This window comes from Monodelphis domestica, chromosome 2 (genome assembly GCF_027887165.1).
Source record: "Monodelphis domestica isolate mMonDom1 chromosome 2, mMonDom1.pri, whole genome shotgun sequence".
Classification (NCBI taxonomy): domain Eukaryota; kingdom Metazoa; phylum Chordata; class Mammalia; order Didelphimorphia; family Didelphidae; genus Monodelphis; species Monodelphis domestica.
The window spans coordinates 259,168,229-259,194,965 of NC_077228.1; the positions used below are offsets into that span (position 1 = coordinate 259,168,229).

Consider the following 26,737-nt stretch of genomic DNA (forward strand, 5'->3'; position numbering starts at 1 on the left):
CTCCTCGGAGCCCTACCCCTCCCTCTCCACCCCACCCCCACCTCCGCCTCCCCACCCCCTGCATCGCCGGCTTGTTCTGCCTTTTGGGGACTAGGGCTGAGCTGGACCACGCTCTCCCGCCCCGGGGAGGAGACAGGGAAGGACTGAGAGGAAGAGCTGAATATGAGCTGCGGAATTCCCTGGAGGCTGGAGCGGAGAGTGCAGGGTAGTAGATTCAACACCCTCCCTCCTCCTTCCCCACGCCTGGGTACCCAAGGGGAGGAGAGAGAGCCGGGTGGAGCAGAGCAGGCAGTCAGGGAAGACTCCCTTAACTCTCTCCAAGGGAGGCAACGACTGTTTCTGGGTGTGGAGGTTTCCCTACATTAGGGGGTCTTCCAGCAAAGAGGATTAGCACACCCCGAAGTTGTGCAAGGCATCTCTTACTCAGCTAAGGGTTCCTTAGGATGGATTCCTGAATGGCCCTGACAGCGATTCTTTCCTATTTTGAGCCTGGGGCTTGGGCCACCAGCACTGAAAGCATCTCTGGCTGCCTAGGGACACCCGAGTCCACCCGCGCCCTGCCGCCCCCTTCTCCTAAGGTTCTAAAGAGCCGAAGGTTTTAGATTGCAGTGGACTGAAGTTAATAGCCTGGGCTCCGGGGAAGTTCCCCGGGTGAGGAAAAGGCCTCGGAATTCCTGCTGACCGAGGCGCTGAGACATCACATTCCTGGTATCTTGGGAGGGTGGGGTCAGAGAGACAGGGAACCTGAGTCTTGAAACTCTCCCTGGAAATAATTGGTCTCCTTTCCGTGGCCCCCTTTAGGGGAGGGGTCAAGATTTGGGAGGAATAGGAAAAGTAAATGTCCCGGCCTCTGGAAAAAGAAAGCTGGGGCCAGATTCCTGGGCCAGTTGGATCCCCTCTACCCCTAAGAGGTAGGGAAAGCTCACCCATACTGGAGGGAAGGATTGACCACCCTTCTGGCTAACCAGTCTGGTAACATTTCATCAATACTCTATATGCTTGGGGGCAGCTAGGTGGCTCAGTGGATTGAGAGCCAGGCTTAGAGACCAGAGATCCTGGGATTCAAATTGGATCTCAGCTCAGATACTTCCTAACTGGGTGACCAAACCTGGGTGACCCTAACTGGGTGACTGAGCAAATCACTTAACCATTGCCTAACACTTACCTCTCTTCTGCCTTGGAACTACACAGTATTGATTCTAAGATGGAAGGATGAGGCTTTTATTTTTTTAAATTACTAATGTTTCACCCCCGAACTAAGGGTCTTCTGAAACATCCTGAGTTGGCAGTTCTCTATACCTAGAGTCCCCCAATCTGCCCCCAAATCCCTTAGCTTTTTGTAGGTTTCCCCCCATCACTTCTATCTCTCCCCCAATCCACTCCTCCACACCAATACAGTGGAGACATGTTGGGAGCTGAGAAATCATTTTTAAGTGAATGATTCCAAGGGAAGGTTGGGGGTCTAAGCACTCCAGTTCAGAGGGTGTGGAGATCATGGCTTCTTCGGCTCAGCTTCTCTGGATCATCAGAAGCCATGAGGGAGAAGTCTCGGAAAATGTCCAGATACGTCTCATCTCCTGAGGTGAGGGAAATAGGAAGGAAGAGAGAAGCTGGAGGCTGACGGGCTTTGGGGTTTCTGAAAAGAGTTGGGGGCATTCAGGGTCCAGGCAGCCGTGAGCCTTAATTCATAAAGGGAATAGGATCCAAAGGAGAGGGACACACAGTTCTGGGGGTTAGACAGCTCACCTGCCTGCCCTTGGGCCACTTCAACCTCTCTCATCTTTGCCAAACGTAACCTGAGGCAGAAGGGAAGGAATTTGTGTACAGCCTGGCCTTATCTCCTGTCCTAATTCATCACTCAGACCACATGCCCGTGCTGTCCCATATTCCTTTGCTTTCCTCAGTACTTCTCCTTTCCCTGAGCTGGGTTCTGTCCCATTGGATGTTCTTGGCTCCCACATCCATTGCCTGTCTAACCTGCATTCTTATCCTTTAAGCTGTTTGAACACCCCCCCCCACCCCCACCCAAAGGTAACAGGTCCAAAATGGAACTGTTCCTGAAAGCGGCTCCTGACAAACTTTCCATTTAGTAATCCCTGTATTATTTCAATATCCTCCCCTTCCACCCCTCCCCACACTCACCCTCAACCAATAAATTGCCAAGTCCTGTAACTGCCTCCAGTTAATTGTCTTTCCATTCTTACTGCTACCTCCTAGTTCTTGATCTACTTAGCTTGGGCCTGAGCTACTATAATAATCTCCTCTTTCCTCAATCCTCTTTATCTGCCACACTGGGCTCAGAGTATGTTTCCTAAAGCTAAGATAGGAAGAAGTCACTTCTCTACCCCAAAACTTGCAATAGCTTCCCAGTTTCATGAATAAATTCTCAGCTGCACAGCCTGGCATTCTAGGACCCCTAGACCTAATAATCAGACCCTTACCTACCTTTCCAGCTTTATACTCTACTGAACATAAATTCATTTCTCTCACAAATCCTTCCTCTGTGCCCAGGCTCTCATTTGCCTGATGTTTTCTTCTCCTATATCTCTATTAATTGGAATGCTAGTCACCCTCCAAGGCCCACATTATTATTATTTTTAAACCCTTACCTTCCATCTTGGAGTCAATACTGTGTATTGGCTCCAAGGCAGGAGAGGTATGGGTTAGGCAATGGGGGTTAAGTGACTTGCTCAGGGCCACACAGCTAGGAAGTGTCTGAGGCCAGATTTGAACCTAGGACCCTCTTGTCTTTAGGCCTGGCTCTCAAAATACACTGAGCCACCCAGCTGCCTCCCACGTAATTTTTTTAAACCCTTACCTTCAGTCTTAGTATCAATTCTAGGACAGAAGTTCTGGATAGCTAGGAAGTTTCTGAGGCCAGGTTTGAGCCCAAGGTACTCCTGACTCCAGGCCTGGCTACCAAACTGTCCCTCAAGGCTTACTATAACTACCATATTCTTCAGAAGTCTTCCCTCTCCCCCAAACCAGGAATGATTTATCCCTCTTCTGAAACCCTAGAGCATTTATTTTCCTTCTAGTTTTATATGTGGGAAACTGTACTTTGGAGTTAGGAGACCTGGGTTCTTAGTCCAGGTTGGGTAAATTATTTCAGTTTTATGAGTTCCTTACCTGTGAGACTAGGGATAATGTCACCTATTCTCAGTAACCTGTGATAGATGGTGAGGATCAAGCAAAGTGACTATGAAATGCAGCTGTCAGATGTAAAGTGTGATACCCATGTCCTCAGCAAAGGGCTGCCTTCTTCATACAGAAAAAGATGTATGGAGTAGGTTATAAGCTCTGTGAGTACAGAGATAATGCATTCCTCATCACAGGAAAAACTAGAATTGGGTGAAAGGACCTGTTTTGGCCCATTTCTTCAGCTGTCAGGTAAAGGGGGTGCATGATGATCTTTAAGCCACCTCCTAGCTTTGCTCCATTTTTACCACCATGCCCCCAAACTTCTTTCTCCCTGAAGGGCTTTACATACTGTATGAAGTATTTCTGATGTTATAGGAGACCCTTGTTTACTGAACAACACTATGCCTCTCAGTTCCACCCTTTCTTCAAAACTCTGCCCTCCTGGGTCTTCAGCATCCTGGCTTTAAGCTTTAGTTCTACTTCTTTTCAGGCCCCATCCCAATAATCTTCATTCTGCTCCTGTTTCCCATGCCCCTTCCCAGATACTCATCCTCATCTTCACAGGACTCACAGAGTGACGATGTCTGCATTGGCTGTGTCCATGGCAATGGTCAGAGGGTCTTTCCCTTCAGAGTCCCGAGCTCCCAGATCTGCCCCCCGCTTCAGGAACAGACAGGCCAAGCTGAAAGGAAACAATGGATGTGGGGTCCTCCTTTGCCCTACTCTTAACCTCCTGCCCCAGCCATTTCTTGGTTGTCCCCTCCTTTCCATCTGTTCTTTCCTCCCCTGGGGACCCAGGAATCCTAGTTTATACCCAGTATGGCCAAGGATGGTGGCATGGTGGAGGGGGCTCCTCCCCATGCTGTCTGCCTGGTTCACACTGGCTCCATTCTGTAGGAGAAATTCACAGGCAAGTAGGGAGTTCTGAAAAAATAAAAGTCAAAGAGTCAAAAAGAATGATATCAGGGAAGGAATAGATAAGATAGGGTCTGGGAAAGGGGGCAGAGGAGGAGTTGGACTGCCAAAGTATTCAGAATTTGTTATGGCATCTCTTGCCTCCATACATTTTTTTTAAGCCCTTACCTTCCATCTTAGAATCAATACTAAGTATTGGTTACAAGGCATATGAGCACTAAGGGCTAGGCAATGGGGGTTAAGTGACTTGCCCAGGGTCACATAGCTAGGAAGTGTCTGTGGACAGATTTTAACTCACGGTCTACCTGTCTCCAGGCCTGGCTCTCAGGCCACTGAGCCACCTAACTGTCCCTCATCCATGCAATTCTACCAGTCCATCTTCCATGCCTTCCATGCTCTCCCTACTAAACACTAATTCTTTCTCTAATCCTCCTCTCTCCCTTTAAGAATCAGCTCAATTGTCATCTCCTTCATGATTCTCCCTGGCTCCTTCCAGTTTTTAGTGCCTTTTCCCACCCCAGCTTTGTATTTACCCATGCATATATGGTATCATCCTAGGTGAATATAAGCTTCTGGGAATTTGGGGGGTGGGGAAGGCAGGGAATATATCTCTTGTCTTGATCACAACCTAGTAGACATTTCTATATTATACTTTGTATTGTAAAGGAGACATTGGTGGAGACAGAGAAGGTACTTGGGGAGAAAAGAGAGGACTGATGCTGGAAGAAAGAAGGAAGCTACACATGAAAACACCAGATGATAACCAGATATCCATGAGTAAAAGTAACAGAACTAGAGGACAGAGCTTGGAGAGACATATATTTCGGGCAACATATAAGAAAACCAAGTGTGAGCTAGGACACAAAAATCTCAAATAAATGCAAAAAGAAATCTTAAACACATTCTTTTATAGAGCACATAAGATATCAATAAAGGAAAAATGAACAAAATACATAGACTTAAATGGAGATTTTTTTTATATCTGACACCCTAAACAGTGGGTCACAGATAGAACCATAGAAACAACAACAAAAAAATGTTTTGAGATTATATTTCAAAATGTATGGGATATAGCGAAAAGAATTCTTGAAAGAAAAAAATTTATCCTATAGCACTTGTATTAAGGTTCTTCTCTTTGTTCATTCCTTCAACTGATTTCTATAAATTACTTGGATTATATAAAAATGGCTTTTGTACAAATTAAATATATCCAGCTAAAATAAGAAAATGTATAAATTGGGGGGGGGGGAATCTTTGCCCAAACATTTCTAACAAAATCTAAGATCCAAAATCTAAATGGAAATTGACACAAATCTACAAAAACCATTCTCCAGTCATTAAGTGGTCAAAGAATATTAACATGCAGCTCTTAAAAAAAAAGAAATGCAGGAGCAGTAAGGTAGTATAGTGAATAGAACATCAAGCCTGGAGTTGGTCAGACATTTCCTAGCTGCATGACCCTGGGCAAGTCACTTAGCTCTGATTGCCTAGCCGTTGCCCTTTCTATCAGTTTACTAAGACAGAAAGTAAGGGTTTAAAAGAAGCAATCAATAACCATCTAATTCAAAGAGATCATGGGAAGAGGAAAAGGACTCGTATATATGAAAAAATCTTTCTAACAGCTATTTTCTTATGATAGCAAGGAACTTGAAACTGAAGGGGTACCCCTTCAATTAGGAAATGGCTGAACAAATTATGATATAAAATATAATAGAATACTTTTGTCCTGTAAGAAAATAAAGGGCATAGCTTCAGAGAAACTTAAGAAGACTTGCATGAACAGATTGCAATGTGAAATTAGCAGTACCAAAAGAATAACTTCTATAATAACATCATAAAGACTTTGAAAGGCTTAAGAATTCTGACCAATTACGATGCTAGATGATGAAACATGACCCCTTACCTCCTAATATAGGTGACAGATTCAGGATGCAGATTGAGACATATATATATATTTTTTTTATATATGACCAATTCATGACTTTGGGTTTTTTGATTTATACATATTTGTTATGAGGCTTTTAATTTTCCTTTTCTATTAATAGGGGGACTGGTGGGAGGTAAAGAAAATAAATAAAAATTTTAATTTAAAAATATTCTTGACATTGATAATAGATACATATAAATTAAAACAAGTTTAATTACCTGGAGGTAGCACCCTGATATGATACCCTGAGGTATCACTACATACTCATCAAACCAAGATTATCTTAGATGGAACAATTCAATGTTTATAGGGACTTGGGAAAGCAAGAACATTACCTGATTGGCTGATGGTAAAAATGGTAAAAACAAATGATGATCTTAAAAATTAGTTCAACTATTTTGGAACACAACTTAGCAAAAACAAGAAAAGTTAAAAGGATTGTTCAGATTCTTTGATTCCATTATTTCACCATTGGGTCCAAACCTTAAGGAGATAATGGACAAGAAGTGACAAATCTCTATGAAAATATTCAGAGTAGCACTACTTGTGATAGCATTGATTAGAAACAAAAGATGGGGAACTAGGGAAGAGTTGAACATATCAAGATATTTGAATACAATGATACGTTACTGAATCATAAGGAAAACTGAATATGACTAATCTAAAGACAAGATGACACAGAGTAGGCGCAAAGCAAACCAAAAGAACCATAGACATCATTACTATTGAAATGAAATATTTAAAACAATTAAAAGAAATAAATTTAACTTGAAACTATTTAAATAAAATATTCAAAAACACTAGATAATACTGGAACTAATTTACAATATATTCACCCATTTGTTGTAAGAGGAAAAATTATTAAATGCATATGTAGGGCAGGAGCATTTCATTTGAACCTTTAAAAAAAACCATTTTCAGGGATCTTACATTATAAGCACCATGGAGTAATGTAGTATATATACCATGTGTTGAAACAAAACTTGTCAAAAGCAAAAAAAAAAAAACCAACAACAACAAAACCAACAGGCTGTACTTCCTGTCTTTATTTCCTCTCTTCAGCCTGGCTTCTGACCATAACTTTCAAATTGCTCTCTGAAGTTCTCAGTGCCTTCTTACTTGCTAAAACTCTGTCTTCTCTCAGTTTTAATCCTCCTTGACCTTTCTGTAGCAGGCAATAATTAATTGTCCCCTCTCCTCCTGGATACTCTCTTCCCCACCCTGGGTTTCTATAAAACACTGGTTTCTCCTTTTTGACCACACCTTCTTAGCCTTCCTCACTGGTTTAACTTCCTCCTCCTGCTGCTCCCTTGGGTGTTCCCCAAAGTTCTGCCTCTTTTTTTTTTTCCTCTAAGCTCTACACTGATGATATCAAAGGTTTAAGGATCGACTCTATGTGGGAGACACTCCCAAAGTCATCCAGACAACCATCATTTCTCCTTTGGATTTGTAACTTATGCATCTATCAACAGCTGTCTGACTGTAGGACAATTCACCTGGCTGTCCCAGGAACACCTCAAACTCAGCATTTTGAAACTGAGCTTAGCATCTCCACCTTGAATCTAATCCTTCTTCAAACTTTTCCATTACTATAGTATATAGTTCTATATAGATAGTACCAGCATCCTTCACAGTTAGCCAGGTTCAAAACCTTTGTCATCTTTGACTGAGCCACATTCCTCAAGTGCCTACCTCCTCCCCAGGGTTGATGTGAGGACCAAATGAGATGTAACAATTTAGTGCAGTGCCTAGCACATAGGAGGCATTTAATAAATATTTGTTCCCCTTTCCTAAGGCAGGCAGGTGGATAAAGTAGAGAGAGTGCCAGGCCTGGAGAGAAGACCTGAGTTTAACTCTTAGACACTTACTATGTGACCTGGGCAAGTCACTCTCTTTGCTTCAGTTTCCTCATCTATAAAATGGGACATTAATAGCATCTATCTCCCAGGATGGTTGTCAGGATCAAATAAGATAACAATTGTAAAGCATTGACAGTGTCTGGTATATAGTATATGCTACACAAATCTTAGCTATTATTATTTCCTTCCCCAACCCCACTTCCACAAATTCTCTTTAACAATACTATTTTGTCTTCATTGCAACCATCCTGGTTCAAGTCTACATGATCTCTCATCTGGACTATTGTATTAGGCTACTAACTGGTGTTCCCTCTTTCCAATTTTTCCCCTCTCCAATACCCTTCACAGTTACCAAAATAATCTTCCTAAGGTACAGATCTGACTAAGGCCTTCATGTTCGAAAATCTTCAGTGGTTCCCTATTACTTTAAGGTCAAAATACAAACTCCTCAGCTTGGCATTTCAGGTCTAGAACAATTTGGTTCCAGCTCTAGGTAGTCTAGTGGATAGAATCTGGACTGGGTTCAAATACAGCTTCAGATACTTCCTGGCTGTGTGACTCTGGGCAAATCACTTTACTTCTGTCTGCTTTAGTTTCCTCTTCCATAAAATAGGCATAATAATAGCACTTACCTCACAGGGTTCTCATGGAAATCAAATGAGATAATCTTTACAAAGTGCTTGGCACAGTGCCTGGCACATAGTAGGTGCTATATTTTATAAAGGCTTATTCTCCCACCTTCCCCCTACTTCTCTCTGTTTACAGAACACTTCATCTAGATCTCTCCTTTTTCTTATCAAAGGAGTTAAGGGAAGAGTTGAGCTTCAGGCAGGAAGTCGAAGAATGTCTGGGCAAAACAGAGCCAAACAGGAGACAAGGGAGATGGGATCTGGGTTGGGATAAAGGAAAATGAGAGTTCAGGCAGAAGGGAAGGAATCAAGGATCTTCTCACCGCAGATGTGGCCTGAATGAGAGGGGTTGCATTTTCTTGTGCCCCATTTACCCAGTTGACATCAGCTCCATGGGCAAGGGCATCAGCCATGGTGGGAAGAGACGGGTGTGGCCCAGCAGCCCAGAACAGCAAGGCTCCTGGGTGTAAGCACCCCGATTCGCCAGAAGGTAGTGCTGTTGGGGGGTTAACCATTAGTGTAGGGATATGTCTCTTGCCCCTGGCCCTCCATGCCCTGACCTGGAAATAACAGTATAGTATGAAGGAAGATACAGGTTAAACTATTGGGAAACCCTCTTCGAATTATAGTAGGGGAGACAGAAGCTCAGGTCCAGATACCTGGAGGAGAGTCCCTTAAGGAGGTAGGAGAGAGGGTGTTTAGAGCTCCAAAAGAATTCTTAAACTCATGTTTATAGTATGCACTATATTATAGTCATTCTCGATCACCGAGAGACTACTACTACTATAGTATGCACCAAATGTTGGGTATAGAGGCAAGGGCCTAGATTGCATGACCCCTACCCCAACTCTAGAACCTAGTTTTAAGAATCTTCTGGCTCTGAGGATCTCTCTAACCTTATCTTCTTTTGATCCTGGGAGTCTAGTCTCAAGCTTTCAATGACCATGTTCATTCCTCTGTCTTTAACTCAAACTTTTTTATGCTTCATTCATTCTCCCAAACTCAAGCCAACACAATCTCTTCCACAAGTGCTTCCATCTCACCCTAGTCTATCCTATGGTACCTCCCTCCTCCCAGTCGTTTCTAGTCTTTATAGTCTAAATAGGACATACAATGTAACTCAGTTACCCAGTTCTGAACTTTTCTCCCATTGTTTTGGCATTATAATTTCATTGTCCCTATTTTAGATCATCAACACTAAGCATTACTAATATTAGTCTCTCCATAGTATCCACAGCAACAGATTGAAACCCACCTCCTCAGGAATATCTAAAAATTTCCTTCTGGTTGATTTGTGTACATACCTGTTTTGGCCCCTATGTTCCCTGGTCGGGGTTGAAGCTGGGGTTTAGGAGGCAATGGAGGCTGCCCTCGGGGGTGGCCACGTCCCACTTTTCGTCCTTTGACCACAGGCAGCTTGGTCAAAAATTTCTTCTCCACATATTTGGCATGAATCCATGCCTCCTTCTCCTGCCTAATTGGGAGAGTAGGAGATAGTATAATGGATGAAGGAAGGCTGAAAACAGGGTAATTTCTCCTTCCAATCCTAGGGCTCCTAATCTCAAATCTCTTCCTTTCTAAGGATCTCTGTTCCTTTCCAAATCTTTAGTACATCAGTTCTCCCTCACCAGGGTCAGTCCCAGGAAAATCCAGGCAACTAAAACTCTGTTTCCTATGTCTGCTTACTCCCTTTCCATCTTCACACCCATCAACCCCTTTACCGGGAACAGGTCGGTCCAGGTTTCTTCACAGACATGTCCTGTATTCGAGCTTCATAGATCTGGTTGATGACAACATTCCCTAATTCACACATTAGCTTCATGAAATGGTGGAGGCAATGGAGAATATAGGCATGAAATAACTGGCATGAACAATCCCCTCCAACACACACACATTTCCCCATGATCTTGAAGGCTTCCTTGGCCCTCTGCTTGTCACCCCACTACCCCTCCAAATTTCTTCTAGTTGAATCACCTTCACCAGTTCAGGCTCCCAGGAATCAAGGGTCAGAGATCGGACTTTGGAGAAATGAACCCCTAGGCTCCTGCATAGGAGAGACAAGGGGAGGACAAGGCCAGTTAGGGTTGTTATAGATTTTGGAAAATAGATTTGGGGTAGAGAGTTCATAAATAAAGGGGAGGCAGTATTTTGGTGGGTGTACATGCTAACAAAGCCCAGGCTGATGAGAGACAGAGATCAGAGTAGAGCCATTAAGTTTTCTCCGTCTTATAAAATAGGGTTAGACTGACAGCCTAGTGAGCTGCGTCTAGACACTGCTAAGCTTTTATTATACATTTCTAAATCTGAGCCTCTTGGGATATGACCAGCTATGAAGGTAAAGTTAGATCCTCAGAGATAGAGCCTCTATTTTTCTCCTCTTTGGTTCTCCCCTTAACCCCTAGCATTGAGCTTTTTGCACATAACAGACTCATAACCAAAGTCAGGTGAATTGATCTGAAATTGAGACAGGACAGTGGTAGGTAGCCAAACTCAGATTTAAGAAGCTAACTCTCATCAAATGCTGCCATTATTCCATTTCACATCCTTCTTTTTCTCCTCTTTACTTTAGGGGAATTGGGCTCTTTTCCAATCACCATGTTCCTTTCTTTCTTGGCTCAGACTCAGCATAACCTAATGTGAGGTGAGGCTCCTGTTTACCTAATGACCTTGGTTTAGGAAGAACCTTGCTGCCCCCAGCTCTCACTCTGGAGAAGAGGTAAATAGGCAAATATTGAGAAACAGATGGAAAAGATGGAGAGACTGAGGAGGGGGGAAATGGGGGATGGGGTGGGGAGTAAGGGAAGCATTAATCCCTAGAAGGAAAATGAATGGAGAGAAGGGGTTATATATAATAGGGGTGTGGGGCATCTCTGGGCCTCAATTTCTTCCTCTGTAAAATGAGGGGGTTGGACAAGATCAGCATTTCCTTGTGTTCTTTGGAATGCTGGTGTTCTCTGTGATGTGAATGGGAGCTCTGTGAAAATATGTCTACGCCAGTGATCTTTTCCCTCTAAAATATTAAATGTGAAATTCTTGTATCTAACACATTTTTTACATGTAGCCATTTTTTGTATAAAAACAAAAACTGGGCTCAATGGCTTCTATTTTGTTTTACCATTTCCCTGACCTCTCCTCTTTAGCCCTGCTATAGTCCAAACTTTCAAATACTTCCAACCAGAACAGCATTTATGAATTGTCTATAGATTTCAAGTCTCCAGTTGTTGTGAAGCCAAACTGGTTAGGGTAATTATAGGCTAAACGACCTCAGAGTTCTTTCCATCTTTGACATCCTATGGTTTTATGATCCTAGGAAGTGATGTAGGTCATTGGTGTAAGAGACTAAGGAGCTGGGGTAGGGATTCCAAAGGGCTCATGTAAAGAATTTGAGGGCTGAGTAAGCAGGATCTTCCATAGCACAGAGCACCAAGAAATGTATTGAGGGTAGGGAAGGGATACTGAGGAAGGGAATCCATGGGAGATATTCTAGAGAGAAATCTTGAGGCACTAAGGGTTGCAACCTGTGAATTCCAGAGCACTGGATGCAGAGGGTCACGCCAAGATTGATGCTCGCCCATTCTGGTGCAGGTTCCCGGCAATCACAGCACTGGGCATTCCCCTCCACACTCTGTACCTGGGCTGCCACTCGTCCTGCCACACCAGACCCTCGGCCTATCCCCCTGGATGCTCCTCCACAAGCCAGGGTGGAGGCAGAGCCTGGGGCTGAGTGAGAGGGGCCCTGCAGGAAAAAGATACCTCAGGAGACACCCCATCCAACCCAAAGAGGGTTTATGACTAATTGATAGATGAAGGCTAGTTAGACTCCCCCACTTCCTTCCCAGCCTCTCCTCACCCTAGATGAATAACAGTGACTCACATTTTATATAAACTTTAAGGCTTACAAAAATCCTTCAGGTAAGACAGAACAATTGAAGGTTAGAAATTTATGGCCTACCTAGAGACCTAAGGACATTGTTCATGTGCTGATCAGAATGCAGGATAGAAAAGCAATGATCAACAAAGGATCATAGTCCCAGTGAATTTCATAAAACATCATGGGCATGACTTGGGGAAGAGATAAGTGAAGGTAATCTCCCCAATATTTTCAGTTGGATAAAATGGAGCCCTGGGAATATCTGCTGGGACCAGGGGTGTGATTAAGAACTAAGAAGGTTCCCTCAAGGGCAGCTGAGTGGCTCAGTGGATTGAGAGCCAGGCCCAGAGACGGGAAATCCTGGGTTCAAATGTGGCCTCAGACACTTCCCAGCTGTGTGACCCTGGGTAAGTCACTTCACCCCCCCCCCAATTGCCTAGCCCTTACCAGTGATTCAGCTAAGAGGCAAAATGGATAGAGTACCAGGCTTGGAATGTCAGGGAGATTCATCTTCCTAAATTCAAATTTGAACTCAGACACTTACTAGCTGTGTCTAGTGACCTGGGCAAGTCACTTAACCCTGTTTGCCTCAGTTTCCTTATCTGTAGAAGGAGCCAGAGAAGGAAATGGCAAACTACTTGAGTATCTTTGCCAAGAAAAACCCAAATGGGGTCACAAAGAATCAGGCATAACTGAAGGGACTGAACAACAACCATCAGGGTCACACAGCTTGTAAGTAAGTATCTGTGGCCACATTTGACCTCGGGAAGATTGGTCTTGCTGACTCCGGGCCCAGCACTGACCACTGTGCCATATAGCTTTTAGATTCCACGTCTTTTGCTTTGAAATAACATGTACCTTCTGTTTGGCCTGGTAAAAGGAAACTCATTGCTAAAGATCCATGAGCTTCAATGGTCATGAGCTTGAGGTGATGCCCTACCCACAGACTGCCTGTAACCTGGAGTAGCTTTTGGGGAGGTAGTATCTGCCCACAGGATGGTTTCCATTTTATAGATGAGATAGAAGAGGAATTCACTTGCTGAATGTCACACAGCTATTAAGTGGAATGAGCAGGTTAGATCCTCTAACTTGTTATCCAAGGTTTTTTCTAATGTTTCTCCTCATTGTCATGTCCCTGGACACCTACCTGGTCCAGAGAGCCTCTTTCCTCCTGCGCCTGGCTGAAGGCAGTAGCAATGCTGTTTTGAACAGCACTAACCCACAGCTGTAGAAGCTGCTCTGAGTCAGCCTGGAGGAAGCAGGACCTAGGGGGTTGGGGAGTGGGCAAAGAAAAAGATTACAGAGGCAGTATGTAGAAGTAGGAACAGAGCCGGCGATGATTGTTGTTCAGGGATATCTGACTCTTTCTGACCCCATTTAGGATTTGGGGGGGCAAAGATACTGGAAGTTTGCCATTTTCTCCAGTTTATTTTGAAGATGAAGAAACTGAGGCAGCAAACAGCATTAAATGACTTGTCTAGGATCACCCAGTCTCTGAGGCTAACTTTGAACTTGGGAAGATGAGTCTTCCTGACTCTAGGTCCAGTGCTCTATCCACTGCACCACCCAGCTGCCCATGAGAAGGTCATCCCATATTTAAAGAGTTGCGTTTACAAAGGCCTCTCCATGTGATATTCCAGTGAATTGAACAATACAAATATTATCTCCTTTTTCCTTTAGAGGAAACTGAGTAAGGTGACATCACTAGGAAGAGCCTAAACTGGGACTAATGGGGAGAGAGGGTCAGGACAGGACATGTACCCAAGTAACCCTAATGAGTGAGTTTTTTTAAGAGACCTGGGAGTCTAAAGGGGGTACTGAAAGACAAATCCTCTTCCTAAGCCCTCCTCAACACCGGATCCACCCCCCACCTCCACCATATTCCCTATCCCCATTACTTGGTGGGAGACACGACTTCAAAGCAGAATCTTCTTTCAGAGTCAGGGCAGAGCTTCACTGTGCACAGACGAAGGTCATCCACAACCACAGTCATGGGGTCCTAAAGGATGTAGAGGCAGATATTTGGCCTGCCAACCAACCCCAGCGCCCCTTCTACTCATCCTGACACCAAGGACTCATGAATCTAGCCAATCTCTACCCTTCACATCTCTATCTCTGTGCATTTTTCATCCCCAAATATCACTACTCACCCTGTATCTCTTTTGATAAACCAGCTGGTTCTTCTGAATGGTGAACCAGCGCCTAGGATGGGGAACTTTGAGTGAGCTGGAGTGGATATGTGATGGAGGAAAATGGGAAGGGTGGGGAGAAAAACTGAGGGGACTAAAGAAATGGGAGAATATAAGCTTGTTTTTTTGTTTTTTTTTTTTCAATTTACTACAACTGAACAATGGGGAAATACTGGAAGGAGGAGAAGAGGGGCTGCTGTACAAAGAGAGGAATTAGGCATGGCATGGGTGAAATCACTCAAACAAAGTTAATATCAAAGAATCATAGAAGGTCAGAATGGGAGAAGCCTTTAAAGGTCACCAATCTAAATTCCTTATTCTAGGGGGAGGGCTAAAAAGGGACCAGGAGTCAGTGGGAAAAGAATTTGGGGAGTTAAATGCATGTGTAAAAGAATGGGAAGTGGGGGAGGAAAGTGGTAGCAGTGACCTTACCTGCTCCATGTCTTGAAGGCATTACTGGCCCTTTTGAAAAGGTGTCCTTCCATCACCAACCCCCCTGGTCCTTCCCTCAGGCCTGGTTCTGGTTCTTCTCCACTTAGTTCCTGGAGAAACCAAACATAATACAGGATGGCTGACATAATACAGGATAGCTGACCAGGACTAGAAACTTTCCCTTCCCCATTCCACCTGGATCTCCAGCTTGATTCTTGCTCTCATTTCCCTTAGGGACTCACTTGCTCCTTCAGCAATACATGTCTCTGCTCCATGTCTCTTTTTTCACGTGCAGACTCCAGGACAAGCTTGTGCAACTGTAAGTAGTGGGGGAGAAAAGTATCACAGCTAGAGCCACCAACTCCCATTATCCCTGGGGATGGGGGGCAAAATGAAAATGGAGAGGGAAGAAAGGTTGGAAAGAGGACTTTTCCCGTTGCAGCCCCATAAAAATATCTACTACATATTTCTCTAGTTTCAGTTCCTTTTGTACATGTTCCCCCATCCCAGTTACATCCAAGTCTCTTATATTCACTCTTGAAACTTCTCCATCTCCCCCCAAAAAGAAACTTCCCTCTATCCTAATTTTTTAAAACTCATACCTACTGTCTTAAAATCAACACTAAATATTTAGTTCTAAGGCAAAAGAGGGGTAAGGGATAAGCAACTGGGGTTAAGTGACTTGTCTAGGGCCACATACACACAACAGCTAGGAAGTGTCTGAGGTCAAATTTGAACCCAGGACCTCTAGGAACTCCCATCTCCAGGCCTGGCTTTCTATCATGGAGTCAATCCAGATGCCCCTACCCTCATATTTTTTTAACCCTACCTCACCCACCACCTCAGGCATCCCTTACCTGGGCCCCCAGCTCTTTGTGGTAGACTCCTAGCCCACTCAGTTCTTCATGACCCAGCTGGAAGTATATTGCTTGAGCTTCTACCAATCGAAGTACCTTGGGTGTGGAGAGTGGGAAGTGGGGTGGGGAGAAGAAGAGAAAATGTACAATTAAGGAATCATGGCAATGGCTTCCTACCAATAGCCCTAATCAAAGCATTATCCCCTCTTTCCTACCCTGATGATGTCGATGGATGGTTTATAAAACATGGAGTCAGAACATCTTGAGATGTTCCCTAAACTGGTCTTTGCACAGTAGGCAAGCAGATTGAGAAGAGCTGGAGAGCTAGAGAAACTCTTTATGGAATAGTATAGCTTTGTGGATTTTATTTATTTGGATGGGTTTTCCTTGCCTCTGTCTGTGATCCTATGTGTTTTAAGTGTCCAGGGAACATTTTGGTTTGGTTTTTTTTTGGCATGCTGTGCTGAAAATTGCCCAAGATGTCAGAGAAGAAGACTGAAGGTCTGGGCAATGACAACTCTGAATCACAATATTGCCAAAAGATATTTTTTGACTAGGTCCAAAGACCAGGAGAGAAGAGTTTGGTATGAGCTCTTTGCTTTTCTTCTGTCTGTTTTTTTTTATTGTTCTGTTGTTATTCTCTATCAGGATGTTTGTTCCCACACAAAGAGTTCTTCTCCATCTTTCACCTATCTCTCCCACTTCCATACTCCCAAAGCCCTATTACCCCAACTTACAAACTCCATGATGTCAAACTTCCTCTTGTCCAGGATCACATTGATCTAAGGAAGACAAGGCCAATCCTCCTGACAACTCAAGGGAAAGCTTGTAGATTTTCTAATCCCCAGAACCATCCCACAAATACAGAATCATAGAGCATCACAGCCAGAATGGCTTTGAAAAATTCAACCTTCTCCTCAATTGAAGAAACTAAGGCCCATAGATGGGATATGGCTTATCCATGAGTCACCCCACCTACTTACCGAAGACTGTGTGACTCTCCCAGGATTTCCCCTTAGTCCTCATATTTTCAAAATCTTTCATGCCTCTCCCATTCTCAAGCTCCTATTCTAGAATATTGGGAAGGACTACAGCATTGTTGATCCCCAATCAGAATGGAGGGAGGAAGGGGTGTCACCTGCAGTACATAGTCCAGTGCCCGCCCCTGGTAGCCTGCCCTGGCTATCTTCAGTGCAGCCATTGCTTCTTCTGCCTCATGTGCTCGGCGCCGGGGGACTTCAGCATTGTGGTTGAGAGCTGCTTCTAGGTATTCTGCTCCTTTCCAAAACTCTCTTCGGGCTTCCCAGAAACCACGGAGACTCCTAAGGGAGAAATGAAGGGTCCAAAACTCTTACCATATCCTCTCAAAAGAAATAATGGCGTAATTAAATTTAGAAGAGCCTTCTTGATACACTCCCAAACTTATACAGTAGATTCTAAACCTAAGACTTCTGGGATGTGATGTGAGAAGGAGGTTTTATCTCCTTCAAAATTTGGGGCTGGGTGTGGAGACTATGAGATAAATGATATCTAGCTTTGGAGGCTAAAGAATGGGGAGAATATGAGACTATAATGCCCCACTTCCTTGAATTTTGGGGTGTTCTTGATCTTCCCTTCAAAGAGTAGGAGACTTCTGTGAGGAGTTAGTGGAAAAGGAGATAAAGGAAAGTGAAGACTTAGCATGGCTCCAGATTTTAAAAAACAAACAAACAAAAACCTTACTCCTTCACAAAAGTCTGGATCTGTTGTTTTAGGGTCTGTTGGGTGGCATTCAAGAGATCCTGGCAGAAAGCAGATGATTAGGACCTGAAACACTATTTTAAAAAGAAAAAAGATGCCCCCCACCCCCATCTATCCACTCACTTCATGGCAGTTGATTTTGTGACTCAGGCTCTCAGTAAATTTGTTCAGGCATTCCTAAAAGGGAATAAGGTAAATGAGACCCCAGTGAGGTATATCCCTAGAACTTGACCATGACACACTGCCCCTGCTCCTTTGCCTTTCCTCTCCGAGTCTGATAAATTTGTGTTTAAACAGGATAGGAGTAGAATTAGATTTGTTCAGTCATGTCCAACTCTTCATGACCCCAGTTTGGGGTTCTCTTGGCAAAGATATTAATGTGGCTTGCCATTGCCATTTCTAGCTCATTTTACAGAAGAGGAAACTAAGGCAAACAGTATTAAATGACTTGTCCAGAGTCATATAGCTAGTGTCTGAGCCCAGATTTAAACTCAAATCTTTCTGACTCAAGGCCTGGTGCTTTATCCAATGCATCACTTAGATGCCCTAGAATTAGATTAGCATTTTTAAAATTGTGTTCTGCAGAATACTGGAGTTCTTCCTTAAGAAAGTGCTATTGCCAGCAATATCTCTCATTAAAATTGCTAAATATGAAAAGTTTGAAACAAACATGTATGGCAATTTTTTTTCTATTTTGTCCCCAAATTTCCTAGCCTTTGGGACTTACAGTCATCATGGGCTCTGGGGGACCCAGGTTTGAGAGTTCCTGGATGCCACTGATGAAGGCTCGAAAAGTAGTAAGATAATGTCGTCCGCTTTCCAGTAGACTAGAACTGAGTTTGAGGAGCTAGGGAACAAGGGAAAGATGGGTCATAACTCAGGGCCCCCCAAATCCATTTTCTAACTTGGAGATACCTTTTAGGCCATAGTTCTTTACCTTCCCATTTTCCCTCAGATCTCACCACTAATCACCCTTTTATATACCATGATTTGGCAATTAGGCCAAGCTCCTCATTAACTTTGTATATGCACTGAGAGCTTGGTTTTTGTTCACATCATTTTCAACTTTCTTACCATTCTGTCTTCCACTTGTCTTCACTCACCAAAATTCTATCTTCCTTTCAAAGCACAGCTTTGATTCTTAACAAGAAGCCTTCCCAGTCTACTCTTGGACTAGAGATCTCTCCCCTTCTCTGCACTACTAGAGAGCACTAATACTATCTTATTCTTTTCTAAGTTTCATGTCCTATATGAAAATATATGAGAATATCTCTCTAAAAAAGCAATGAGTTTCTCAGAACACAGAGACTCAAAAACAAACCAAAACCCTTATTTTCTGTCTTAATAACAATTCCAAGATGGAAGGGCAAGAGCTATGACTTGCCAAGTGTCACACAGTTAAGTATCTGAAGCCATATTTGAACCCAGGTCTTCTTGATTCCAGGTCTGGAGTTTTATCCCCTAGCTGAGCTGAGACTTTTTTTTTTAATTGAAGAACACTAGATATGTGAGTTAGAAACCCAAATTTGGCCTCAAATATTTCCTAGTTGTGTGACCCTGGGAAAGTCACTTAACTCCAATTGCCTAGCCCTTGCTATTCCTCTGTCTTAGAATTGATACTAAGACAAGTAAACATTAAAAAAAAAAAAAGAGTTGGAAGCCAAGAGTTTCTAGTCTCAGGACTATTTGGCAAATGGCTTTACCTCTCTAGGCCTCGTTTTCCCCATTTGTAAAACAAGGATAACAATTTTGCCAGACTACCTCACAATGTTGAAAAGGGGAGCATTTTGTAAATTTTAAAGAGCTTCAGAAATGTGAGCTTTGGGGGAAGGGGAGATCCCTGTCTTTGCTTGGTGATAAGTACACTTGTTGGCTCAGTGTACACTTGTTGCACTGGCTTCCCAATTCTTCCCCTAGATCTTCTCTCCCCCTATCTTCTATTCTGCTTCCTATGTCTCGATTTCCTCTCTTCCGTCTCCAAGAGATCACCTTCTCCAGACGATTTTCCAATTCTGACACATCAGATTCCACAGACTCAATGGAAGCCCTAGGAAGGAAGATCACATACATGCTATGGGGAGGTAAGAAAGGATGAATAAGGAAAGAGGACTACTAGATTTGACATCCTATAACTTGAGGTCTCTGCTGTTCCCTCTCTGTGTAGCTTTTAAGTGAATCACTTTCCCTCTTTGGAATTGGAATTATGGGCTTAGTGATCTGGAAGATGCCTTTGTACTCTACTAGTAGAGTCTGAAGAAGGCTGGAAGGAAACCTCTGGTGTTTTAGCAGACAGTGGGTAAGGCCATAGCAGGAAGGATCAAGAGGGTGGTGGATGTGGTAAGGACAGGAAATTCATAGCCTCCCCAGAAAGCAGGTGATAGGGGTGGGGGTGGGGGACAGGGAGCTCAGAGAGAAGAAAGAAGAGCAACAGTTATGGAGATTGGATAGGCAGGGACAGACATATGGGGCCCATTGGGTGGACTGTCAAGAGTTGAAGAAGACCCCATTTTGGCCCCCATACTCTTCCGTTTTTCAGCCCTGTTTACATGAACGAGGATGTCCAAAAAGGGAGGCAGGAAATCACTTGCTATCTTTGCCCCCAACTTCCAGCATCCTCTTCACCCAAAGCACCCCCCTACAACCCTATGCACTTACCGGAATCGGGGAGAATCCTTTAGACACTCCTCAAAATCAAGTTTGACAGTCATCTTGGGCACTGTGGAGAAGAGGGCTAATTCTCTCTGGGGTGGAAGTGGAGATGTAAAGAAGGCTCACCCCCAGAGGGGAGGAAGGGGATGATGTAAGAGTTTAAGGAGAATAATCGTTTATTTCTGGGGTTGAAAGGACTCTGTAGGGAGGTCTTCTCACCCCAGGGGAAAGGGGTGGCAAATGAAAGACACCCTTAGTTGTCAGGGCTGACTGGGAGTGGCAGAAGGTGGGGCCTGAGGCTGGTGGAGGAGGTCTGAGATCAGAGAAGTAGAAGATCCCTCCCTTTCTTGGGTGTCTGCCCCATCGTGATGCTTCCTTCCTCAAGTCCCTAGGCCTCTGTCTTTCATTCCCATTCCTTGTTTTCTACTACCCCCATAATTTCTCCAACAAGGTTGTTTTATTTCCAGAATTTCCAACTTCATGTTCTTATTTTACATCCCAGATTCATGTTCAGTGGTATTTGAATGTGCCTTTTCATTTCACTTCCTGGATTCTTTTGTATCAACCCATGCTTTCCCTTCCATGCTTCCCTCTTTTCCTACTCATTTCCTTATTGCTCAGAACCCAGCCATCCACTGAATCCCATGCACCTGGACTCCACTCTTTTTTTTGTTGTCCTTTATTGTCCATCTCTGGGTGGTCACAGACTGGGGAGGTGGGGCGTATCTGTAGTGTCTCCCCCTCCCCCTTGTCCCCAGTTTCCTGAGTCGGCTACATCTTCCATTGAACAGCATCCTCCTCCTGACTCCAGTGTAGACGAAGTGTCTCATCTGGATGATGGGGGGAATTATGGGAGGTTAGGGTTAGGGAAAGTTATTGGGGATGGGGCAGGGGGCTAGAATGCAAGGGAATGGGAGTACATTTATTACTGAACAGAATAGCTCCCAAAGAATTAAAAGGAGACTCCCATCTTCATCGCTTACTATTGTTATTCTTAATGATGTTACTTTTAGAAAGCCCCATTACACTCTTAAGGCACTTTCACATACATTATTTGTTTTGGTCACAGAAAAATTGAGGCCCAGAGAGGTGAAGGAACTTATCCAAGATCCAAACTAGGAAGAGATCATCCTGGGATTTGAACTTGGGTTTTTCTAGCTCCAAATCCAGGGTTCTTTCCACCAACCCATAGTAATATTATTTACAGTAAAGAAAACCTTTCTTCTGTTTACTGTTTTGTAAGACTGATTTTTACATTTTATACATATGGGGGTAGCAGAAGCTTTCTCATGCAATGAGAAAGGAAGTCACTGCTGCCCCCAACCCAGTTTAACTGTGACCTTGCAATTACAGCATTAGTTCCCCTTCTCCCTCCCAGCATATCTCAGGTCCAACCCTGCTCTGTGACTCACGCCTTCGTTCCGGCCCTCCCGAGGCCCTCTGACTTTCCCCAGCATCTCTGTCTGGAATCCCCGAGCTCTTCCAGCTCAGTTCCTTGGTTATCAGCCAGTGACACCAGCCAGACATCACAGGGGACCCACTGCGCTTCTGGGGTAGGGCTGTGCCTGGGAAGTTGGGTGGGGAGGGTAGGAATCAGACCATGAGTTCTCTGGGCTGTGAGAAGGAAAAGAGGAGGCAGCCCTAGGGGGATCTAGAATAGGGTAATTGGGGAAAAAGTTTGAGAAGGGTTCTTGGTTGGGTGGGAGAAGAGAAGAAGGGATAGAGTTGGAACTAGAAGTAGGCAAAATAGTCAGCCAGCAACTGGCAAAATAGTTGAAGAATGGAGTAGGGAATGGAATGCATCATGTGATTTATATTTTTTAGGATTAAAACACAGCTGATATTTATGCTTCCATTTATCACTAATATTACTATTGGGTTTAAATGAGCTGCTACTTGGCATGATAGATAAAGTACAGGACCTGGAGTCAGGAAGACCAGAGTTCAAATGCATCTCTAACATTTTATTTAGCTATGTAATCCCGGGCAAATCACTTAGCCCTGTTTGTCTCAGTTTCTTCATCAGTAAAATGAGCTGTAGAAGGAAATGGCAAATCACTCTGATATCTTTGCCAAGAAAACCCCAAATGAGATCACAAAGAGTCTGACACACCTGAAATGACTAAACAACATTATAGCTTTAAATGTTTTGGTAAAGTCCTTTAAAAAACACACACAAAAACAAAACAAAACATATGTCTGTGGGGTGATAGGGGTAGGGAATGTGCAACAAGGGGCATTTATATATATTTTTTAATAAATGTCTACATCTTTAATGGCAGAAACTCCAGACTAATGTTCCTTAGACATTCATTTTGCATCACCAAATATTTGTATTAAAGGGAAGACTCAAAGTCTCCCAAATCACTAAGGGCATTGATGAATCTTGAAAAGGGGGAAAGGAATAAGCATTAATACCTGCTATGTGCCAGAAACTGTGCTGAGTGTCTTTCACATATCTCATTTAATCCTCTCAACAACCCTGAAAACTACTGTTCCCATTTTACAGTTGAGAAAACAGAGGCAAAGAGAGCCCATGGTCACACAGCTCCTCTCTAACACTAAATTTTACCTCAGGCATTTCTGATTCCAGGCTCTACTCTATCCACTCATTCATTGTACCACCTATAAATGCATGTATATGTATGTGCGAATGTGAGTGTGGGAGGAGGGTTAATGGGAAACATTCCTTAAATGGATATCAGGAAGGAACCTAGCAGGAAGAGGACTGGGGTGGAAAGCAGTGATGGGCATATCTGGGGAAAATTGGGAAAGTGGAGGGGTTTGGAGAACATAGGGAGTCACTGAAGGATCTTCTAAGGAAGGGTAGTGTCATGGGCCCCTCACCAGGCTGAGACTGTGCTATAGTGATAGTCAGAGGCTTCTCTGTAGCCTTCTGTTCTCCATTGGATGCCTGTCCAGTAAGACCAAGCAGGTGGACTCCCTGGGAGGTCAAGGGCTTCTCTATAACCCAGGTCAATCCAGAGGTGCCTGTAAGGACCCTGGGGTTCAGATATTGGAAGGCAGGCATCTGACCCCCTAAACCAATATCTCTTCCTTCCATTCCAGTTAGTCATTACCTGGCCCACATATCTATTTCTCCCATCTATACATTCAGTGAAAGGACCCCCAGCTCCCACCCTGAGCCCTAATACTATGACGTATTACAACTAGAAGAGACCTCACAGGTCACATTAAGTCTAACTCCTTTATTTTACACATGACAAAATAAAGCAGTCCAAATTATAGAATAGACTCTTGAAGGTCACACACAGAGCAAGTCAGTGCCAGAGCTGGTACTAAAAATTCTTGGTCCTCCTGACTCCTAATCCACCGCTTCTCTCACAATTTAGGGCTGCCTCACCATCTCTCCGATTCTTGTATCCTTTTCTAGAACTGTGGGTTTTGCCGACTTCACGTGTGTCCCTTTGCTGTAATAGTCCTGCTCTGGTGGGGGCTGGAGCAAGCTCTCGCTTCCATCCCCAATCAGAGGTATCTGAGGATTCTTTCTTAGATTAACCAGGATCTCCTGAACATCTCTCCTTTGTCAGATACAGTCTAACCCTAACCCATTTCCCACCTTGGCAGGTCCTAAGTCTTAAGGCATTTAACTTAAAATCCCTTATCTAGTTTCATTTGCTTCTCTAATTTATGTTTATACCAACACCTTAACTCTATTGGAGCTTCTGTCCCTCTTCGTTTGGAAGTGCCTCCTGAGGTCTTTAATCCCTCTTACTCTCTGGCTCTTCTACTCTGAAGGTGATCAGGAACATAAAGCCCATTTCTCTGCCTAGAATCTCTTCCCCACAGAGCTTTATGGGAGAATCTAATCTCTGTGAGAGGGGAAGTAGGAATAAGGGGAAGAACCATGATGCTCCATACATACATGCTCAATCAATTCCTATGTAGCAGGGGGTTGGAGCATGCTTAAGAATGGATTCTATAGCTTCATTCCCATGCATATTCCAACTCTCAGCCTTTCTCACTTCCCACCCCCATTTCTTCTATCTCATTTGGGATGTTCTCATTCCTCCCTACCCCACCTTACCCTCATTTAGAGACTGGGGCTTGGACTCAGGACAGTGCATCAATCAATTCTGGAATTTGTGCCTTAAATAAAAGATCCTGCTTTGTCTTTTCTCCTGGGGTGGGAGGTCATCAGGAAGTGATGAACTCCTATTATAATTCCCATGAATCCCTGATACTAATACCAAGGCTGACTAGCCTCTAAGACTGCTACCAATGCAGTTCTTAATCAATCTCATTCATCCATTCCTTTCCCTCTCTTTCCTTCCTTCTCTAGTTGGAAAATCCAGTGGGGATCTGGGACCCTTCCATAGAGCTTAAGTGAGCCAGATATTTTCTTGGGAAACCTAGAGAAAACTAACTCACCTGGGGGCTCCTCTTCATCATCCTGTACAGCTAATTTCTGAGCTTTGAGGAACTTCCCCTCATCATAGTGAGCCTTACGATGCCGCTCAAAATCATTTTGCACTGTGGAATGGGAGAGAACTAAGCCCTTGGGGCCAGTAGTTGAGCCTCACCACCCCTGCCCTACCCTTGGCTGAAAGTCTCACTTTTTTTAGATGTTAACTTGTCCTTGGAACCTGTGTTGTTATCTCCAAACTGAAGAACTTTGGGGTAAAAACTGTCCAATGATGCAAGCCTGGGGGAAGGGGAGTGGGGGGAAGAGAGCACTGAGGGCCCTGAAGAGAGGGAAGTGGGGATGGGGGTAGTGGTGGCAGAGGGCCTCCAAATGGGGAGAGAAAGCTACAACTCCCAATATCTCTCAAAGGGCAGATGACTCTACCACCAACTGCACCTTTATGTCAGAGCCAAATGGGAGCTATAGTTTCTTCCATTATATGGGTCCCTGAAGGGAGTCCCAATGGACCCAAGGGTTGGGTGCTGGCCAGACTCGCCTGGGTCCTTCATCAAGGAGAGCTGAGGCCAAGGAGCCCCCACCTCTCAGCAAGCACTTCAGGTGACACTGCCTGTGAGGTCCCTGCTCTCAGATCCTCTTCACTGTCTTCCAGCCTAAGGATGTGGGGTGTGGCAAGGAAGAAAGGTGAGTGCCTTGGGAAAAAACAAAAACAAGCATCTATCCATCCAGACTGATCCCTCCCCCAAATTCTGGTGACTAGCTAAGGTCTTAAGTCTGAAGCCCTAGGGGCAGGATGGGACCCTGGGAAGAAGAGTGGTATGAGGCTTGTCACAGCCAAGGTCTGTGTCCTGTTTTCCATGTACTTGGTGAATGGGGACCTGTGTTTGGCATGTGACCTGCGGTAGGGTGTGCTGGGCTCATCCACCTTCATGAGTCCGTAGTCCTTGCCCAATGGATGGTATGTGGCCAAGATATTCATCTCGTCCCAGTGTTGGGACTTCTTCCTGGATTGGGAGAATCATGGAGAGGGGTATCCTGAGTTCCCCTTCAGAATCTTGTGCTTCCTTTCCCTTGTCAGCCCCCAGTCCCTGAGAGATACTGAGAATGCTAAGCAGGGAGGTGGTTTCTGGTATGAAGGATTCCAAGTCCAAAACTGACAACTTGGCCAAGTTAAACTCTTTTATCTCAATTTTCTCAACTGAAGTTGAACTAAACATCTAAGGTCCCTTCCCTTCCAGCTTCAAATTCCTTGATCCTTCAATTTCCCTCACCCCTTTTTTAGACCTCATCTTCCAGGAGTCCTCAGAGGGTCACCCTCTTCCCTCAGCCTATCCCCTCTCCCACGTGGCACAAACTGTTATTATGGACTCCCTCCTCTCCCATCTCATTTCTCCCTCTTCCCCATCTCTCCGCTCCTCCCATCTGCCCCCTTACTTCTCCCCAATGGGGACTCTCTGCACCATAATGGTGCTGGTGTTCTTCAGGATGCCCCGGGGTCGCTCATCAGTGGAGCTGGAGACTGAACATGGGCTGAGCTCCCCGGAGTGCAAGCTGGATTCGGACAAATGCAGGCCAGCGGCAGGCCCCTCCAGAGTGTTGGGCGCCGTCACGTGCAGGCCACCCCCCCCTCCTGTGGCCCCCACAGCCTCCTGCTTCTCCATCGTGCCCCTCCCCAAAGCCGGGGGCCGCCCTCAGCTGCCCCGCCCCGCCCCTCCGCCCCACATAGCCCCACCCCCGTGACCCCGCCCCCACCACGGCCAGCTGGGGGAAATCCGCACTCCACTCTCCCCTCCTCTGCGCTCTCCTCGGGGGATGCTCTTTCCTCTAGCCCCCTCGTCCTTCCCACCGGGGGAGTGGAGGTGGGCGGAGTCACGGTTCGAGCCCCGGGGCTCAGCTCAGTTCCCTGCCGCCCCCTCTTTAAGCCCCCCCCCCGTACCCCTTTTCTGTCTCCCACTTTGCCCTCCCCCCCACTACCCAACCTAGCCAATGACAGAGCCGATAGTCCAGGGAGGCGGGCCTCGTCATTATGACGTCATACAAATAGCTGCCTAGTCAGCGAGGAGTGGGGTAGATCTGGAGAAAGGGGATGCTTAGGCTTTTGGTTCGGCAGTTCTTGGTTTAGGTTCTTGCTTGCGGTTGTCCGT

At 44.7% G+C, this 26,737-nt stretch overlaps 2 protein-coding genes across 6 annotated transcripts; both read right to left on the bottom strand.

The window, feature by feature from the left end:
* Positions 1–202: 202 nt before the first annotated feature.
* ACAP1 (ArfGAP with coiled-coil, ankyrin repeat and PH domains 1) lies at positions 203–20,996 on the bottom strand. Of its 3 annotated transcripts, XM_001370168.4 has the most exons (23): positions 20,860–20,996; positions 20,216–20,276; positions 19,550–19,607; positions 18,288–18,407; positions 17,684–17,737; positions 17,543–17,601; positions 16,959–17,142; positions 16,558–16,602; positions 15,821–15,916; positions 15,206–15,280; positions 14,964–15,073; positions 14,493–14,544; positions 14,241–14,341; positions 13,490–13,607; positions 11,990–12,207; positions 10,446–10,515; positions 10,193–10,287; positions 9,776–9,945; positions 8,795–8,967; positions 3,956–4,065; positions 3,713–3,823; positions 1,747–1,796; positions 203–1,577 (listed from the first exon to the last, which is right to left on the bottom strand). In XM_001370168.4, exons 1-23 carry the CDS (start codon positions 20,897–20,899, stop codon positions 1,477–1,479), a joined length of 2,271 nt encoding a protein of 756 aa, XP_001370205.2. In that variant the 5' UTR covers positions 20,900–20,996; the 3' UTR covers positions 203–1,476. The 3 variants fall into 3 exon arrangements, with proteins under 3 accessions (XP_001370205.2, XP_007483263.2, XP_056673613.1); XM_007483201.3 differs by lacking the exon at positions 1,747–1,796; XM_056817635.1 differs by lacking the exons at positions 17,543–17,601; positions 19,550–19,607; positions 20,216–20,276; positions 20,860–20,996 and having other exon boundaries at positions 18,288–18,362.
* LOC103099279 (protein phosphatase inhibitor 2-like) lies at positions 20,871–26,309 on the bottom strand. Of its 3 annotated transcripts, XM_007483198.3 has the most exons (8): positions 26,028–26,309; positions 25,490–25,597; positions 25,175–25,246; positions 24,787–24,875; positions 24,602–24,703; positions 23,057–23,200; positions 21,622–21,774; positions 20,871–21,039 (listed from the first exon to the last, which is right to left on the bottom strand). In XM_007483198.3, exons 1-8 carry the CDS (start codon positions 26,252–26,254, stop codon positions 20,981–20,983), a joined length of 954 nt encoding a protein of 317 aa, XP_007483260.1. In that variant the 5' UTR covers positions 26,255–26,309; the 3' UTR covers positions 20,871–20,980. The 3 variants fall into 3 exon arrangements, with proteins under 3 accessions (XP_007483260.1, XP_007483261.1, XP_007483262.1); XM_007483199.3 differs by lacking the exon at positions 23,057–23,200 and having other exon boundaries at positions 26,028–26,303; XM_007483200.3 differs by lacking the exons at positions 21,622–21,774; positions 23,057–23,200 and having other exon boundaries at positions 26,028–26,303.
* Positions 26,310–26,737: the final 428 nt, after the last annotated feature.